At 42.5% G+C, this 20,165-nt stretch overlaps 1 protein-coding gene and 1 pseudogene across 2 annotated transcripts; both read right to left on the reverse strand.

Annotated features, from left to right (window-relative positions):
• Positions 1-685: 685 nt before the first annotated feature.
• LOC133927551 (glutamate receptor 2.8-like) lies at positions 686-6,443 on the reverse strand (annotated as a pseudogene).
• Positions 6,444-7,689: 1,246 nt separating this feature from the next.
• On the reverse strand, positions 7,690-11,192 carry LOC133926393 (UDP-galactose/UDP-glucose transporter 7-like). Of its 2 annotated transcripts, none has more exons than XM_062372322.1 (7): positions 11,035-11,192; positions 9,910-10,015; positions 9,576-9,821; positions 8,939-9,049; positions 8,701-8,859; positions 8,285-8,428; positions 7,690-8,166 (listed from the first exon to the last, which is right to left on the reverse strand). In XM_062372322.1, the coding sequence occupies exons 1-7, from the start codon at positions 11,070-11,072 to the stop codon at positions 7,999-8,001; spliced, it is 972 nt and encodes a 323-aa protein (XP_062228306.1). In that variant the 5' UTR covers positions 11,073-11,192; the 3' UTR covers positions 7,690-7,998. The 2 variants fall into 2 exon arrangements, with proteins under 2 accessions (XP_062228306.1, XP_062228307.1); XM_062372323.1 differs by having other exon boundaries at positions 9,910-10,125; positions 11,035-11,154.
• Positions 11,193-20,165: the final 8,973 nt, after the last annotated feature.

The following is a 20,165-nucleotide window of genomic DNA, read 5'->3' on the forward strand; positions in this document are numbered from 1 at the left end:
ACCCTCTCGGCAGGCCCCATCAAGATCTGCGGCTACAGAGCTGAGAGCTGTGACGATTGCTTGTGGTCCTTCAAGACAGCGACTCCAGAGTAGCAGTATCGATCACCAGCGGATCAGCGTCGCCCGGCAGAAGCGCTGCGTCGATCAGCAATTGCAAAACCCCGTCCGACATCAAGCCTCCGCCAGAGACCGTCGCGCCCAATACCTTCAAGGTCCCCAACTCCATTCCAGCAGCGTTGACTGCCAAAGGAGCAGAATCGCCCGCCATAGGTACATCGTGTTCCTCCATCTGCAAAACAACAGCCGAATTATGGTAGCACTCCTCCTCCAGCACCTCTTGGCTTACGTCCTCCTCATGTGACACCATATCCTCCACTACAATTGAATCATCATCCTCCACCAAGATTTTATCCGGCACTCGCCCAGCATCTTGTCTATAGTCATCTCGATAATTTCATCAACTTTAGCTTTGACGAGGCTCTGCGTATTCGGAAAAAGCGTGCTCTCGCAGATTCTGATGTCTGCTTCAACACCTTTTGCATGATCACATGGGTACTCGAATTATAATCTAGACCTCCGATGTAAAATGCAGTATCGTAACATCTTCTGATCACCCAATCCAGGAGTAAGTGTTAACACAATTTTGATATCTCACATGATGATGGCTACCATTTCAACAGCGGCATTGCACTCATCAAACCTCACGTGTTCTTTGTCTTGAAACAAGTGAATCTTACAGGGCATAAATAGTGCAGCCACGACATTCACTGATTTCACTCTCCTATGCTACTGGCTATTAGTAACTCATAAAGCTACAAGATCAATACATTAAGCAAGTTCGTCTAAAAAAAAGGAAGCAAAGCTCAGTTGCTTCTCTTACGCCAACTATTTGCTGACTCCGGTGCCACCGGCCACTCATCCATCTCCCTGAAGCTGATTTGCTCCGTGGCCATTCCTCACAGATTCTTCTTGCCGCCACCTCTTGAAGATGGGCGAACCCCTGTACTCGGTGCTGGCGAGGCGCTGAACCCATGTGTGCAGCCTTTGCAGTGACATCGACCTGAGATTGTCTCGCTCCTGGTAGACGAAGATGGCGACGTTGATGAGGAGCACAAGGCCTGAGGTGATGCCGCTCATGAGGAACAGCCCATTGAAGTTGCTGAAGCCGAGCCTGGACAAGTTGATGCCGTCGCTCTTGCTCTCACAGGTTCCTGGGTTGCCGAACCATTTCCTCTCTATCCGTGCCATCTCTTCCTGTATTGCAGGCGTCATGATGGACTGCGATATGTCGTGCACCATGGGTGACCCTATCGGAAAAGCCTAACATATACAGTGAAAATCAAATCAAATCCTGCTCGTTCTACAGAATACGAAATACCAGATTAAATAGTGAAAGGGCTTACAAACCCAAAGCCTCCCAACCTGTAGGTTGGAACAACCATGGTGTAACCTTCACAGTACTTTGACAGGAGGGATAAATGCAAACCCCCCCCCCCCCCCAAAGTCACTTGGATTTTGACTTTCCCCCCAAAAAATTGTTTTGTTGCAAAAAAACCCTCCAAAGGTTTGATTTTGTTGCAAAAACACTTCTAAAAATTCAAAAAAATTAAAAAAAATCACAAAAAAATCTAAAAAAAACTAGAGACAATTATAAGACCTTTTGTGAAATTTGTTTTTAAAAATAATATCCTTTTCATCATATTTTATGCAGAGTAAGTTTGAAAAAAAAGAAAAACGTGCAACTCATTTATTAATTCGAGTTAAATGCATAGTTAATTATTTACTAATCCAAAAATCATGAAACAAAATTTTTTTAGTCTTCTTACATGATCCTCTATATTGTAAAAATACATGAAATCTTGAAATAGTTATTGTAACGCGCAGGATTGAGTAAATATGCTGCAGATAGATTAATTCATAACTAATCCATAACACCCCTAAAATTAGTGAAACCACTTTTATTAGTTTACTTAAAAAATTATTTGTGTAGGAAAAATAATGGTAGACATGAAAAAGTTAAAATAACATGAGTTAATAAATGAGCTGCATATTTTTCTTTTTTTTCCAAACTTCCTCTCCATGAAATATGATGCAAAGGATTTTTTTTAGATTTTTGCAATAAAGTCAAACTTTTGGGGGGTTTTTTTGCAACAAAACAACTTTTGGGGAGGAAAGTCAAAATCCAAGTGACTTTTGGGGGGGTTTTTGCAGTTTTCCCTTGACAGGAACATCTTCAGGTATGGGATTTCGTCAACTATTGCAGAGACCCCTCCGTTGTGAGATCTCTTCTGTAGGGCGTCAGCATACTCCTCCACTGTGCCATAACCCAGTAAGTTCTTCTTGTGGAAGCCTATTTCCTCCAGCCAGGACTCCATGTAAGAACCCCTTTGATACCCCACGTAGTCACCGTTCGAAGATCTTGGACGCTAGTCGCTGTTGGCTGTATTAGTAGTAAATCTTCACTTAACCATCGTTATAGCTAGCCCTAAGATTAAACACCTAAAAACGGAAGCGTGAACACATACCGGAGCCTGGAGATGCCATTAGGTCCTCGGTTTGTCGCTGCAGTGGCAGCAATCTTCGAGTTGATTCAGTGTCTCGTTAGGATCGGGAAAGATTTGTTAGGGCGCTTCGGAACCTCACGGGATTAGCTAACCCACCACAAGGCGCCGGACCCCTTATTTATATGGCGCTGCTTAACTCGGGACCGCAACCATGTGTTGGTTGCGTCTCCGATCGTGGCGCGTACGGGACGGGACATGACTCCCCCATATCTCGGTCTCGTTAGTTATGATACATTAGTTTGTTTGCCGAGATCAATTCCAATATTCTCCCTCTTGATCGTAAGGCTAACATCATAAGCCCACTCTCGATGAAACAATACATCAAGGCTAAACGTTATAGTGGCTAATGATATACCGCCGAAACCCAGAGTATCACTCCATCTCGAAATAGAAACACATTATTACTAATGGGAGTCGGTATGCATCATGGTCCTCTTATCCAGAATCATAGGCTTTCCAATAACCCCATACCGGCAACATGATCACGAAAAATATGAGGTGGTAAGCCTTTAATGAGCGGATCCGCAAGCATTGACTTAGTACTTAAATGCTTAACACTTATTGTTTGATCCTGAATTCTATCTTTCACAACATGATACTTAATATCGATGTGTTTGGCAGCACCACTCGACTTGTTGTTACTCGTATAGAAAACTGCGGGTTGATTGTCGCAGTATAACGTAAGTGGTTTTAAAATACTGTCGACCACTCTTAATCCCGGGATAAAGTTCTTTAGTCATACAACCTGCCCGGTAGCCTCATAACATACCACAAACTCAGCTTGCATCATTGAAGATGCTGTAAGTGTTTGTTTGGAGCTTTTCCACGAGATAGCTCCTCCAGCAAGGGTGAAAATATAACCTGACGTGGATTTCTTAGTGTCTACACACCCTGCAAAGTCTGCATCCGAATAACCAACAACTTCAAAGTTATCGGATTATCTAAATATGAGCATGTGGTTTTTAGTGCCTTACAAATAGCGAAGGACTTTCTTAACGGCTTTCCCGTGGTCCGATCCTGGATTTGACTGATATCTGCCAAGCATCCCGGTCACGAAAGCTAAGTCAGAGCACGTACATACTTGAGCATATATAATGCTTCCGACAGAGCACTTATGCATATTGTATTTCTTCAGTACTCTGTCAATGTATGCCTTTTGAGACAAACCTAATACTCCTTTGAACCGATCTCGGTGAATTTCAATGCTAAGAACATAAGAGGCTTCATTGAGATCCTTTATATCTAAATTAGAGGAAAGAAATCTCTTGGTCTCAAATAGCATATCCTTATCACTGCTAGCCAATAAGATATCATCCACATAAAGAACTAAGATGGTGAATTTTCCCCCTTTAAACTTTACATAAATGCAGTTATCAATTTCATTTTCTTTAAAGCTAAAATTTCTAATGACTTTATCAAACTTGAAATACCACTGCCTAGACGCTTGCTTTAGACCATAAATTGATTTCTTAAGGCTACATCCGAAATGTTCCTTGTCTTCCATGACAAAACCTTCCAACTGAAACATGTAAACATTTTCTTCCAAGTCGCCATTAAGGAATGCCGTCTTTACATCCATCTAATGCAGCTCTAAATCATAATGCGCTGTGAGCGCCATAATTATTCTGAAGGAATCTTTACTTGATACAGGAGATAAAGTTTCATTATAATCGATTTCTTCTCTTTGCGAGAAGCCTTTAGCTACGAGTATTGCTTTGAACCTTTCGATGTTCCCATTAGAGACATGTTTGGTTTTGTAGACCCATTTACAGCCTACTGTTTTGGCTCCGTTAGGGATTTTTACTAGGTTCTACACATTATTATCGCTCATAGACTTTAATTTGTTATTCATGGCATTAAACCACTCAAACGAATGCTCACTCATCATAGCCTCTTTATATGAGTTGAGATCTTCTGTCTTCCCTATTTCATTAACATCCTCATTCATATAAACAACATAATCGTTCGAGATGGCAGGTCTCCTCTCACACTGTGATCTCCTGATCGGTTCATTATACACTGCAGGATCAGGACTGGGTACTGCAGGAGACTGCTGAGGCTCATCGTTAGGTGTATCGTTAGGAATTTCATAGACCTCAACAGGGGGTGCACTAACGTTAGTTTCTACTAAAGGTGCAACCACCTGGGACACAGGGATGTAGGGCTCTTGGATCAACCGTGTAGGAACATAAACCCGTTTTTCTTCAAGATCAACTTCCCTCAGCTCCAGATCTCCGTTCTCAAGAAACACAGCGTGTCTTATTTCTACGAACTTAGTGATCCTATCTGGACAGTAAAAGCGATACCCCTTTGATCTTTCAGGATACCCGATAAAGTGACAACTAACTGTCTTAGGATCTAATTTCCCAATATGTGGATTAAAGACTTTAGCTTCAGCTGCATAGCCCCACACGCGTAAATACTTTAAAGAGGGTTTTCTCTCAGTCCATAATTCATAAGGTGTTTTTGGAACTGATTTACTGGAAACCCGATTAAGAATGTGTGCGACTATCTTAAGTGCCTCCATCCACAGTTCAACTGGTAAACTAGAATAGCTGAGCATACTTCGCATCATGTCCATAAGCGCGTGGTTGCGTTTATCAGCTACCCCGTTTTGCTGAGGTTCACCAGGTGTAGAATATTGGACTACTATGCCATTTTACTGAAGGAATTTAGCAAAAGGACCAGGGTTTTGCCCATATGGGCTATGTCTCCCATAATATTCTCTCCCACGATCCGCTCTCACTACTTTAATCTTCAGGTTGTGCTGATTTTCTACTTTAGCTTTAAATATCTTAAATTTGTCAAGAGACTCAGATCGATCTTTAATGCGATAGATATAGCCGTAACGGGAGAAATCATCAGTGAAGGTAATGAATGAATCAAAACCATCAACTGATGTCACAGGAAAAGAACCGTATATGTTTGTATGAATTAATTCTAATAATCCTATGCTCCGAGTGGCCCTCTTCTTTATTTGCTTAACATATTTTCCTTCAATGCAATCTATACAGTGGTCAGAGTCGGAGAAGTCTAAGGGTTGGAGAATCTCTTCCTTAATGAGACGCTCCATTCTCCCCCTCGAAATATGACCTAAACGGCAATACCACAATTTCGAAGAAGTCTCATTAATTGTACTTCTCTTTCTCGTAAAACTTACATCATAGACATTCATCAACACAGAGGATTCATTAAGAGGAAGCATATAAAGTTTGTCTTGTCGGATGGCAAGACAATAACATTTGAATTAAACTTAAGAATACACTTATTATCTTCAAAATTACAATAAAAACCATCATCATCTAACATCAAAACTGAAATAAGATTCCTCCTCATGGAAGGAACATAAACTACATTATTCAGTCTAAAAGTGAAGCCGCTATGAAGAACTAATAGAAGAGATCTGACAGCTTGAACTTCAGCTTCCTTCCCATTGGCCACTCTAAGACTTCGCTCCCCCTTTCCTAATGTTCTCGCGGTAAGAAATCTCTATAAGGAATTGGTAACGTGCACAATAACACCTGAGTCAATTCACCATGAATTAAGGGAAAAATCAGTATAAAGAGACTCATCAATGAATGTTATTAAATCATTACCCTTCTTTGCAAACCACTTTAGAAAACCAACACAATCCTTTTGATAGTGGTCCTTCTTGTGGCAGAAGTGGCATCTGTCATCCTTAGATTCTTGAGAGGCAGAGGCAGAAGGAGCATGTGCCTTGGGCACCCTCTATGCTGCCTTGTCGTGTTTAGCAATGAAATGCAACTTCTTTTTAGACTTGAAATCCCCTTAGAATTTTTTTTTATTGTTGGAGCTGCTAACTTGATTTACAAAGTCTTTCTTTTTAGCCATCACCCTTTCTTCCTCTTGGACGTCCATCGCGATCAAGTCACTTATGCTCCACTTCTCCTTCCGAGTGTTATAATTTATCTTAAAAAGAGTAAACTCAGGAGGAAAAAAATGTCATAATGAAGTGGACAAAGAAACCCTCAGAGATTTTCATCTCCATGCCTTTGAGTTTGGCAGCTATATCTGTCATCATCATGATGTGTTCTCTTATGCCACAGAATCCATAATTATACTTAGTGTTGAGGAGCTTCTGAATTAGTGTACTGGCATAAACCTTAGAGGTGCCTTTAAATTGCTCCTCCACAGACCCCAAAAACAGAAAATGTTTGTGATTGCTGTATGTGCAACCATATTTTGATCTGTATGGAAAACTCGCAACATATCATGCTTTGAACGTAAATTACCCCAAGATCCAATTGTTATAATCTTTTTGATTTGCCATTAGATTAGTCTTTGGTCAACTTTGCAGAAACTAGAGAAGCTGGAGGTGATACATAAAGGTGCTACAAGACTCAAAAGTATGGTGACGGAGATTACCAAAGTGCAAGTAGGATGTCATGAGGGACGAAGGATGATTATAGTAAGCTAAAGCTGGAGTAAACAAGAAAAGAAAAGACGATAACATGAAGCTCTATTTTGAAAGTGATGTTAGTTGCTGTGTGAATATCGTGTCAAAATGATGTGAGTTGCTGTGTGAATATCGTGAGGAGTGACAGCTCTGTTGCCACTAAATCTTTTTAGTTGGCATCAGCTAGATTACGGTTTGCTCCTTGTAGCTGCTGTTTTGACATGATATCTTTTTATCTTTCGTTTTATCCTTTTCGGTTATGAACTTATCGGTTATGAACTTGTTGTTCCAGGTCACTAGTGATGTTAGTTTCATTAATTGAAATTGGGATTGTCCCCACATCTAAACAAAAATCTCACACCGTCACGATGATGATGACTACCATTTCAATTTTCAACGACGTCATTCCCCTTATAAAGCCTCAGGTATTTCTTCACTCGAAATAATAATCATTCACGGCAAAAATACTGCATTGCAGTCTCGCCATTAACTGATCTCACTCTCATGTGGTAATGGTTACCAGCTCATAAAGCTGGAAGATGAATAAAAGGGCAAGTTCATCTTAAAAAAGAAGCAAGCTCGCCGCTTCCCTGGCAACACAAACTATTTACTACTGGTGGAATGAGAGTCCAGAAAAAATGGATTAAACTGGTATTTAGTCATCATCTTCTCAAAAAATGAAGTATAAGTCCGTTTGGAAAAATGAAGTATGACTACAAAGCTACTGAATCCGTTACTACTTGTGGGCATGCAACTCTTCATCATGTATTCCTTTGAATTGAAATAAGTGAACCATTCAGGGCAAAATTACTGCACCGCGAGATTCACTAATTTCACCCTCCTATGGATAGATTACCAAGTATTAACTCATAAAGCTATAAGATAACAAAAGGAAGCAAGCTCGTCGCTTCCCTTGTGCCAACTATTTGCTACTTGTGGAATATGAATCAAAAATTGTTTTAAGCTGGTATTCACTTATTATCTGCTAAAGAAGGTACCAAGTATAACCACATGGTGCTACTTGTGGGCATGCGACTCTTCATCAGGTTCAATCTTTCGTGGCGTTTTCTTCTTCTGCTTATACTTTGCATAGGAGTACCAGACACCACCAAATGTGTTGATCATCAATCCAGTAACATTAAGAGCGTGTACTTCCACACCTCCCAACAGCACAAAACCTAGGGTCTGAAAAGCCAACGAGGAAAAAAAAGCAGGTGTGCTTAATTCTAGGACTTCAAAGCTAAATTCAATCAAGGGTTCCAGTTAAATATTACACTGCTCATTCAGAAGGGCGTAAACTTACCGTAGATCCGACACCCTTGAGAACTCCTACTATTGTTGTTGTCAGAGCAGAATTTACTATTGTGCACCAAAACATGGTGAAGTTGAGAACGATTCCCATCACCAGTGAAATAACAAGGATAACACTGAATGACAGAGAGGATGTCTGCATTTCAAGAGTCACCAGGTACTGTAAGTTAGGACAGAGGCATAGAGCAAAGTGAAAATAATTTGATACAGAAACTGACAACAAGTTATATTATGTTGATCAACAGCGCAGTGTAAAACTATTAGCTCTACAAGCTCAGGAGAACCATCTCTAGTCATCATTGTGAGTTGAATGGGTGAAAGAAGGGAACAAACAAAGTTTGCTACCTTAGATGTATTAATTAAATTTAAATTTTGATTATGATGGATTCGTAATTTCGTAGTACTAACCTTGGCAGATAATACTGAAAGAGAATGGGGGAATTCCCCTGTTGCTATAATGAGGAAAAACAGAAATGGAAGTGACAATAAGCTGTTGTAAAACATCAAGTCCACTGAGGAAAGACCATCCTCGGCACCTGATTTCTCCACCAAAACCAAATACATTGTCTGTGTACACATTCAGCTGTCAGCTAGAAAGATACGGAACAAATTATCTGAGAACAAACCAGAGTAGAAATAACACAACCTGGAAGAAGACTGATGTTAGAGCCATGCAATATCCATATAGGTCAAAGGAAAAATCTCCAAGTGCTGCAATAAGGACACCTGCGGCGGTGCAGATAACTGAAAGAGTGACCTAAAACCAATTTGAACTGATTAGGATGTGCCAAATAATAATAAAGAGCTGTTTTTCCCAGGGAAAACAATGCAGTTCCCAAAAGATTTTCAAGTTGCATATGATGAAATTTTGAAACAAGAAGGTACAACAGATCAAGAGTTCCAGTGACAATGTCAATGCCTTTTGCAATATGTTCCTTAAGTGCTTACACAATTTTACTAGAAAAAACATGGATGTCAGAAGCCACTTATGAAGTTGTGGTAACAAGAACATTATGAAGATTTATTGGCAGGAGTGCTTGAAAAGTTTGATTGATGCTACCCAGTTTAGGCCCGAATCCTCGTAAACTTATGAGAAGTTATATCCATACTTCTTATCCAAATTCATGACTCATGAGTCAAAACAACAGTTGAGCTGGAGAGACCAAACCACTCAATCGGTTTTCAAAACGTCAAATGGAGACAGTGGGAGGTCTACAGCTGGAGTAACCATTGTACTATATGTAAAAGCAAGTCCAAAAGAGTCTCAAGAAATGCACTCTTACCTGTGTTGGTGGCTTCCCCTTTCCCCGTATGCACCCACCCACCAATACAGCAAGGGGAGTGAGCCTCTTGATTGCAATATACATAGGGATGTTAACCCCTTTCAAGCTTGCTAGAGCAAATCCCACGTTCGCATTGTAAAAAATTGACACTGGAAGAAGCTTTTTTGCAGTTGTTAAGCTGAAATCTTTTCTTTTAGACATCCCTACACCTTGACCAAAATGTATCAGAAGTGCTGTGGCTATTTGCTGCAGAAGTATTGGAGAAATTGAAACAATCAGGCTTAGTCAAACATAGAAACAAACAATGTTTTGTCAGTCTGGTGTTCAGTAATACCTGTAAAGTGAGAAGGGTCATGGAGTGAACATACTGCATAAGAATTGCTTTGTTCACGAAAACCATTGCCATAGATGCAATTCCATAGGAAAAGGCTGAAGCTAAGCTACAAGAGAATATATATGGGGAAATTGTGAGAACTTCCAATGCATTTTAAACTTCAATCTGGTCTGAACCAGTAGCTGTACACAAATTGCTTTTTCTTTTCTTTGGCTCCTGAAAATAAGGTTGCTCTAGTCTCAGATATTGATGATGTAAAGCAATGCCATCATTGCGTTCTAACGCTCTTCATGGCTCTAGTAAATCAAGAAGATATTCCCTCACCATGTTTGCCCATGTCAGTAATAATTCCATATGATAACAATGTAAACAAAGTGATATCTAGTCTGTAGTTTAGTTGTGGCAGCACGTCAGATTCCCTCGAAGAAAAAAAGGCAACACATCAGGCGGCCAGACAATTGACTACATGCAGTACTACTGGAAAAGTAGGGCTCTGCTCAGTGCTCACTATCCTATTCCAAATTGCCTTGAAACTTTAAATGAAACATCGTTTGCTCTTCAGTAAGAAAAGACCACCTAAATTCAAACCCTCACCCAACATGATCTTCGAAAGAACAACATCCCACCCCTGCCATTAGCATGCGGGATGCCCATTGCAAGTTGCAACGGCCTTGCCCTGCCCAGACCATATAGAACACGTGTCTCAACGTGTGTCTTCTGGCGAACGAAATGACAGAAAAAACTGTGCACATTCTAAGCTATCTTCAAAGAAAAGGCGTGTGTTTTCGTCAAAAAGAAAGAAAAAATTGACAGCAAGAAATCAGATTGGGAGAATAAGTTTCCCACATGCCGCTGATTCCTCTGTGCAACACAATCGAATCGAAAGTTCCTTTCTTGGGCTCGAATTCCACAACTCATGTAACTATGGAACTACCCAAGTATCGAAATCAGCATAAGACAGCCGCGCCCGCGCGATTACTCTCACCCACATCCGTCCGCCCCAAATCACACGAAACACGGCGAGGAGAGCAAAACAGCGCCAAGGCGATGGTCGATGGAGACTGGAGAGGAACAGGAAAAGCAAGGTGGGGGGGGGGGGTCTCGAGCGGGCGCAGGGGAGCTCACCTGAGGAAGGAGCTGGGTTCGCCGGCCTCCGCCCCCATCTCTTCCTCTCCTCTCGCGCTTCCGACAAGCCGGGCGCAGGCTACATGGACCGGCCGCGCACGGGCAGTCGGGTGTGGTGCGGTGCGGCCGTGCGGGCTCAGGGGATCTGTGGGCCGGGTGAACTGGGGGCGTGAGCCGTGGCCCGTGGGGTGAGGCACGCACGGTTCTTTTGGTTAAACAATACTCCCTCCGGATTTTTTTATATGACGTTTTCGACAAGTTTGACAAATTTAAGGATTGCGCGAATTGACTCATTTGCCCTCCGTTTCCGTGGGGATTTCCGGTGGCGCGAGCGACCTTCTCCATTTCCCGCGCGCGACCTTCCGGTGGCGAGCTGCTCTCTTCCCCTCTTCACTCGAGCCAGGCCCAGCCAGCCCCTCCTTCCTCTCTTCACGTGGGCCGGCCCATGACACTGCTGTCCCTCTCTCGTTCGTCGCTCCTCCACATCACGTTCCTCTGCGCGCTGCCTCCATCCGCCACCGTCGTGCGGCGCGCCGCAGCCTCCATCCGCCACTGTCGCACAGCTCCCTCCGCGCCGGTGACGTGACGCGTGCCGGCTCCATCCGCGTGACGCCTCCCTCCCGCGCCAGCGACGTGACGCGTGTCGGCTCCATCCGCGTGACGCCTCCCTCCCGCGCCGGTGACGTGACGCGCGCCGGCTCCATCCGCGTGACGCCTCCCTCCCGCTCCAGCGACGTGACGCGCGTCGGCTCCATCCGCGTGACGCCTCCCTCCCGCGCCGGCGACGTGACGCGCGCCGGCTCCATCCGCGTGACGCCTCCCTCCCGCACCGGCGACGTGACGCCTCGCTCCCGCGCGAGCCCGTGGCGTCTCGGTGCAGCTGTTCGTCGCCAAGCAGCGCCACCGGATCATCGCACGCATCTTCCACTTCCCTCTCCAGACCACCAAGGTGAATGAGTCAAGGTGTGATTCTTTTTGATCTTTAGATTGGAGTATTGAGGGACAAGCAATGTTTTGTTGGGCATAGCGATTGGTCATATGCTGGGGCATCATTTCTTCTTCTTCTTTCACACATAGTCCGCACTAGAGCTCTCTATCTTATTGTAGCAGCAAAATATTCTCTGTACTAGTAAAATTCTTATTGTTGTCTGTATATGGAACCAAGAGGGCAGGGGAGCTCTCTATCTTATTGTAGTCCGCACTAGAGTTCATGGCAACCTCACAATCTGAGGTTGCGCAAGGAGGGCTAGATGTTCAAGAACTAGATCCTTCAACTAGCTCGTCTGTGATGAAGTCGGCATTGCTGAAACGGAAGTCCTTAGGTGCAAATGTGTTAAAACCCCCAGCAGCGAAAAGGAAGTCCCCTTGTGCGAACATGCCAATTTTTAGATCCCCGCTAAGCAGGATGTTGCTGTCATCGAGGATGCATCTATCTCCAGTGGTGAGGTCTCCGGTGGTGGCAAGAACAGTGACCTCTCATGATCTTGGCCAAGGTAAGATTTGAATTGTCAAGTTTGTAGGTTGTACCTTTATACTCTTAGGTTGACTGATTACTCCGTATGTGACAAGTTTTGCATTTCTTGCTAATACAGATTGTGGAGGTCAAAGAGCAATTGGTGATATTGATTTGAATGTGCCATCAAGTTCTGGAGGTCGAAGAGCAATTGGTGATATTGATTTGAATGTGCCATCAAGTTCTGGAGGTCGAAGAGCAATTGGTGATATTGATTTGAATGTGCCATCAAGTTCTGGAGGTCGAAGAGCAATTGGTGATATTGATTTGAATGTGCCATCAAGTTTCGGAGGTCGAAGAGAAATTGGTGATATTGATTTGAATGTGGAACCAATAGAAGAGTTGATGATAGGTAAATTCTCTCGATCACAAAGTTCTAAGCATGTCACTCCTTTGTGATATTCAAGTATTTTGCCAACTGCAGTAAGTATGCATCATGTGCTACTGAGAGACTGAAACATATGTGACTATACAGGTTTGGATCATGCTCCAGATGCTCAAGAGAATGCACGTAGGAATGTGGTGTCTAATGATAAACGGAGAGCGATATTTGAAGCTTTGCTAGGAAGAGCCAACAATGGTTACTTGAAGGGCCATGAGACAAGGGAAGTTTCTATAGCATTCTCGGTACCCATTCGGACAGTACAACGTATTTGAAAACAAGGTAAAAGTTGTCTGGATCAAGGTATTTCAGTTGATGTTTCTAGTAGAAAGTCCAAGTGTGGCCGCAAGAAGGTAGAAGTGGATGTTTCCGTGCTTCGTGGTCTTCCTTTGTCAAGCCGTACAACACTAGATGACTTGTCCACCCACTTACATGTCAGTAAAAGCAAGTTGCAATCAATCAAATGGGAAGGTATCATAAAGCGTGTCTCAAACAGCATAAAGCCGTACTTGACAGATAAGAACAAGAAGGATCGTTTGAAGTGGTGTCTATCTATGCTTGACCCAATGAGTATACCTAATGATCCGGTGTTTAAAGGATTGTTTGATTTTGTTTTCATTGATGAGAAATGGTTCAACATCACAAGAAAGACAGAGAGATATTATACGGTTCAAGGTGAAGATGAGCCCACACGGACATGCAAAAACAAGAACTACATTCCAAAAATCATGCTTATGACTGCTCTTGCTCGACCAAGATTTGATTCTGATGGCAACTACACCTTTGATGGCAAAATTGGATGCTTCCCTTTCGTGACATACGAACCAGCTAAGAGATCGAGTGCTAACCGGCCTGCAGGGACAATAGAAATGAAGCCTATTGAGTCAATTACAAAGGAGGTCATTCGAATTTTTCTGATTGAAAAAGTCTTGCCAGCGATTCGTGCTAAATGGCCACGTGAAGACGCCAATAAGCCCATATACATACAACAAGACAATGCCCGACCTCATATTGCGCCTAATGATAAACTGTTTTGTGATGCTGCCAAGCAACATGGGTTCGACATTCGACTCATATGTCAACCTGCAAATTCGCCTGATTTTAACATCTTGGATCTAGGGTTCTTTAATTCCATTTAGTCAATCCAGTACAAAACAACAGCAAAAACAACAGCTGAACTTGTAACTGCCGTTGATAAGGTAATGTTCGACTTTCTTTTAGTAGAGCATTGCCTGCAGCCACTTCATTTAAGGCCCCATCTTACTATACAACTAGCTATATCTGAGCTGACCCATTTCTCTGGCTGTTAATAATGTACAGTACAGCATGAGCTGTTAGTTTTGCTGCCATGGAAACGAATTGAATTGTAATATCTGTATCTGTTGTATCTTCAGTTAAATATCTTGTGCCCAGCCAATTTAGTTACTGAATAATACTCCATAGAATATAGCCTCTGCAAGGAAAATTTAACAACCCTGCTGGGAATGGCTACATTACTCTTCTAAGCATTGTGCTCCAGAAAACACTAAAATTTTGGATGTTCATTGGATTTTGCCATAAGCAATATGCTTTTGTTGGATGTGGTGGAAAATGAGCTGACATCTTGATATTATGGATCAGGCTTTCCGAGATTATTCGGTGTGTAAGTCAAACCGAATTTTCTTGACTCTCCATGGATGTATGAAGGAAGCTATGAAAATTGGAGGCGGCAATGGATATGATATTCCTCACATAAAGAAAAAAATGCTAGAAAGACAAGGGTGTCTTCCTTTACAGCTCAGCTGCGATGACTTGTTGGTACATGAAGCTATGGCACAAATCAATGACTAATTCCTCCATGACCTGTTTCAGCCCAGTAAATCCTTACTCCATGACCTGTTTGTCTATAACCATTAGTATCGCTGTTACTCCATGACCTGTTTCAGCCTAGTAATTGAGAAGACAAATTGTTCAATGTACAGTTGTCTGTAACCATTGATACTCCTTGGACCATGACCTGAATCTGTTCTTTATGCCTGTACAAAAGTTTTCAACTGCCTTGCAATTTCACAAAATTGGAAACAGGAGCCTTCGAAACCAACACACAGAGCAGTTGATTGCAAGGCAGTTGCTGCCCAGCCTCATACACACAAAAATTCAGCAATCTGAATATAAGCATTGCAGGCATTCAAGAATTTGGGTCCAATTTGAATATAAGCATTGCAGGCATTCAAGAATCTGGGTCCAATCTGAATACTCATTGCAGGCATTCAGAGTATAAGCATTGCAGGCATAAGCATTCAAGAATTTGTGATTTATACTCCTTGCAGGCATTCAGGAGTACATACTCATTGCAGGCATTCAGGAGTATAAACATTGCAGGCATAAGCATTCAAGAATTCAGGAGTACATACTCATTGCAGGCATTCAGGAGTATAAGCATTGTAGGCATAAGCATTCAAGAATTCAGAGTACATACAGATCTTGTACATACAGAATTCAGGAGTAACATTCACACAAGAATATAAGCATTAGATTGCAACGTATTTGCTGCCCGGCACCTCTGCTAAATTGGCACCAGTGGCCTCACACAGAGCAGAGATTGCAAGGCATTCTTGCTCAGCGACGTCGCCGTCGGGGGAGAGCGTCACCGCCTGGGGAGAGCGTCGCCGCTCGGGGAAAGCTGTAGCCGTCAGGGGAGAGCGCCGCCGTCGGGGGAGAGTTGTCGCCGTCGGGGGAGAGCGTCGCCGCCTAGGGAGAGCCGCCGCTCGGGGAGAGCGTCGCCGCCTGGGGAGAGCCGCCGCTCGGGGAGAGCGCCGCTGCCCAGGGAGAGCGCTGCCGTCGGGGGAGGGTTGCCGCCGTCGGGGGAGAGCTGTCGCTGCCTGGGGAGAGCGCCGCCGCCTAGAGAGAGCGCCACTGTCGGGGGAGAGCTGTCGCCCGGGGAGAGCGCCGCCGCCGGGGAGGGCTGGAGAGTGCTGGGTCGCGAAGAGCGCTGGAGAGCTGAAAAGGGGCAAAGATGGAAGAAGACATTTCGTCAACACTACGGCGTCATATAAAAAAACTCCTTCTCGTCAACACTACGGCGTCATATAAAAAAATCCGGAGGAAGTATTTGTTTATTAGAAAATTATAAAAAATAATAGTTAAATTCATAAAATTGTAAGAATAGGTACCGGTCGGCACATGGAATATCGAAAAGGTTATGTTGGCTCTGAGCTCGGGGCCCTATCGGCATGTGGAAAGCGGATAAAAAGCCTATCGGTATTTCGCGTGCCGATAGGATCCCGGATAGACACCGATAGGGGTGTCGCAGGAGCGGAGAGCCGATATATTTGTCGGTAAACGGAATACCGATAGGTATGTTGGTATTTTATTTGTCGATATACTTTTTTTATTGATTTTTATTAATAATTAGGGTTGACGATAGCTACTTTTCTATTTGAATTTAATTTTTTGTTTTAATAAATTTATGTTATAGGAATACTGAAAAAACTATTAATCGGACAATAATAGTCGGGGAGCATAATTTTCAAAGAATCAGGCATGGATGTTACATACGCTGAAAAATATTACATGGGGTTTATTGTCGATGCGCGAATGGACCATAACCATAAAAGATATAACGACAATAAATGTTGGCATGTACGGTACGCCTAAATACTAACATTATAGCATGCCGCTGCTAAACCTAACATGCCTTAAGGAAATGAAAGTAGGTCAGGTTACAATAGATGCTCTCTACTGAGTGCACCTAGGATATTTATCCTTTCGCAGGGCATCGAAGCCTCCTGCCTTAGCGCGATGGGACATCTCCCGCTTTCTTTTTCTCTCTGTTTCACGTGCTTCAGCCGCGGCGTGCTCCTCCGTCATCTTCCTCATGCGCTCCTCGTCCTGACGCTTCAGCTGTAGTTCCTCCTGCTGTTGCTCGTATTCTCAGCATTCGTATGCTTCCCTCCTTCACCGCATGGTCATTTGGATCCACTGCTTTTGGTGTTCATTTTTCTCTATATCCAGCTATTTCATGAAATCACATATAGGTGAAGAAGACTAGACAAATGAAACAAGAGAGGAGATTAGTAAGACGGTGCTTGAAATTATATGGAAAGTGTCACATGAGTGATTTATGTCACTATACCAGTGGGTACTCGTATGGTCCAAGTCGAGGTTTATCGTACTGGTAGTTGGCACACATGAAGAAGCATAGGCCATATGTGTACGAGATGTCCTGTGACTCGCGAAACCTACAAGGGTCGCCACATAAACACATCGGGGGTTCAATCCCTGTGGGATGAAAATCTCTTGGGTGAGTTTGGTGGAGCTGATGAAGACATTGCAGTTGAGATAGTTGAGGAAAGAGTGATCTATCCATGGATGGGAGTGAAGTTATTTATAGTGGCTGGGGGCTAGTGCATAGACTGAGTGCATGTGCTTGGCTGTGGGCTAGAGTATAGGATTCCTTGTGAAAACTAGAAAAGTTATGGTATTGATGCTTGGTAGAGATTTCCTGTGAAAGCTGTTGCTTGGTGTGGTCATATCATTCTCTAAAAATTCATTAAGGAGTTATTATTATCTCTACATAGAAGGTAGAGAATCCTATGAAAACATTGAACTTAAAAAAATATATTGGTAGAATGATAAAACCCGGCCATTTCATTGAAGAAAGTAAAATACATCACAAATAGGGATCATCTTAAGCATTCATTATCTGTCTATGTGTACAGTACGTAAGGTAATATGCACCGACTCGTACCCTGCTCGTACACATTCTACGACAAGTTACAATGGAATATAGTATTCCATCGCTAAATGAAGTATGTCTTATAGAAAGATAGATTGCTGGGTGCAAGAAAATATCTACTAGGTTGGTGAAAAAGATGGAGGCTTCTCATCTAGTACTCCATCGCTAAATGAAGCATGTCTTAATGGTAAGTAGTAATGGTTGAACATGTAATACATAGAACGTAGATATGTACGGATAGACTTTTCAGTGATACCCCTAATAGGCCAATGCAGTCTAGCGAATAGACTTCTCAGTGCTATCCCAAATAGGCTGGTGCAGTCCAGGCCATAAGCTCTTAAATAATGTAACATCATTTCAGTGGTACCCCTAATAGGCCAGTGCAGTCTAGCGAATAGACTTTTCAGCGATACCCCAAATAGGTCGGTGCATTCTAGGCCATACTCTCTCAAATACTGCAACATCTTTGCATTGTCTTCGGGACTTCTTGTATATAAATGAAAGCCAATCTATTCTCTACGCACATATCTGTTGACCTCGTATTTAATCGAGATAATGGCGCATCCTCATCCTCTCGATGGTCCCATCGATCCACCGCCTCCGCACTCTTATTTAGATGTCTATGGTAGAGATTACTACGAAAACCATAATGCTCTTCCTTGCACATTTTGGCTGCCATGTCAGCATGGAGATGACGCTATAGTCCAAGTTTATAAGCATTTCGGTGACGTGTTGATTCTTCCGTTGTCCACATTTTAGAGTAAGATAAAATAAAACGCACATTCTTTGCGATTTTCACCATACTATTTACTTATCTCATATACCACTTTTTTCAGACGAATGATTGTGGTTTTCAATACTGGATTGACCCGCGGTTGGAACCACACATTCAAGAATACATCCGTCACCTACACATCATTATCGCGAAACTACATGAACAATTGCGCCAAGAGAGAGCCAACAACGTAAGAAGCCGCTATATCCCGCCTTGCATGGTAGGTCGGAGGAACAACTGAGAGTAATATGGATGTATTCTAGCGGACGGGCCAGGTGTTGATTTCGTATTTAACCTGTACTGTTTCCTCCAATGTATTTCACGTAGGGCATTCATGTGCAGTATGCTACGTGTATCGTACTATCGTAGTTGTAGTATATGAGGAGGTATTGTCAATTCATGTTATGCTACATGTATCGTACTATCGTAGTGGTCAGTATGAGTAGTATAAATGTATCCCGAGGTACTGCATTACACTTATGTAATTTTTTATTGTACGTATTGTTTGTAATTGAATAAATTGTACCCTATCATGTAACAGTTATTAGTGGTACCCCTATTATGTCGTTGTAGTCAGGACGGCATGTAGATACGTTCGAAATCTAATAAGATTGCATGATACTAAGCTTTTAGAAGGCAGGAGAATATGGGTAATAAAATCAATGTTGATAACATAGTACCAACATAAACATCTTATATGACATGTCAATCATATAATAGAAACAACATAAATATGTACAAGTACTGTCTAATGGTGCAGTCAAGGGGCATCTCCATGGCCACAGGCGCGCTTGATGCGCACGCCTGCTGGCCTCCGTCTAGCAGCTGCTCTGTGATGCACCTGGTCGATGGAGAACGTAAAGGGGTCGCGCGAAGGATGGCGAGACTATGCAACATCTGCAGGGGTGGCAGGGTCCACTAGTGTGCAGAACTTGTCGTTATCTGCTTCAATCTGATCCACTAGTACCTCATCCCGCTCTCCCTGATCAGCACACATTACGGCCCGATTTTCTTCCTCATTGTTAAGTTCTTTTCTTACAGTCTATATCTCAACCGGTGCACTAGTTTGCAGGTGTACCTTCGAAACCACACTCTCCTGCACCTCCTCAAAGATAATATTTTCACCAACACCTTCTACGGTGCTAGGTCCGACTTCTGTCGACGCAACATCGCTCGCTTCTACAAGGACATAGTGAGAAAAATCCCGTCTCAACCCCAGTGACACAAATTGTTGTCATTGCTCCGAACATGTAACCTCCAAGCTTTCCACTGCCAGGTGGTTCCTCGACATCTAGGAATCAGAACCTTCACCGTTAACCGTTGATGTATACAATTCCTTCATTGACGAAAATTGTATACATCTAATAATATCTAATTTTTAGAATGCTATTAAATAACCTATTTTAATTCTACATTACCGAAATTTTATTTTTTAACTATTCCATATTTCCTAACTAAATATAATATATTTTCTAGCTATAACTAATTCCAAACCATATCTACTCTACTCTATTCTAAATTTCATATTCTTATTTTTTTAAATTGTGTACTATACTGAACATTTCTCTAATAGTTCTAACTATTTTCCTACTATTTTCTAACTCTTCCTAATTTTTCTAACTATTCCTAATTTCAAACTATTTTTCTTGAATCACCTACGATTTTTCTAACTACTACTAATTTTTTCTCTAATTTTCTAAGTACTCCTAATTCTTCTAACTACGACTACTTTCTAACTGCTCTG

The sequence above is a fragment of the Phragmites australis genome, chromosome 8, assembly GCF_958298935.1.
Source record: "Phragmites australis chromosome 8, lpPhrAust1.1, whole genome shotgun sequence".
NCBI lineage: Eukaryota > Viridiplantae > Streptophyta > Magnoliopsida > Poales > Poaceae > Phragmites > Phragmites australis.

Excerpts from the sequence above, each read along its gene's own strand:
- LOC133926393 (XM_062372322.1), bottom strand. The coding sequence starts at position 11,072 with ATGGGGGCGGAGGCCGGCGAACCCAGCTCCTTCCTCAG. Across the intron at positions 10,016-11,034 it reads GAACCCAGCTCCTTCCTCAG|CTTAGCTTCAGCCTTTTCCT; the intron begins GTGAGCTCCCCT and ends ATTCTCTTGTAG. Across the intron at positions 9,822-9,909 it reads TGACCCTTCTCACTTTACAG|CAAATAGCCACAGCACTTCT; the intron begins GTATTACTGAAC and ends ATACTTCTGCAG.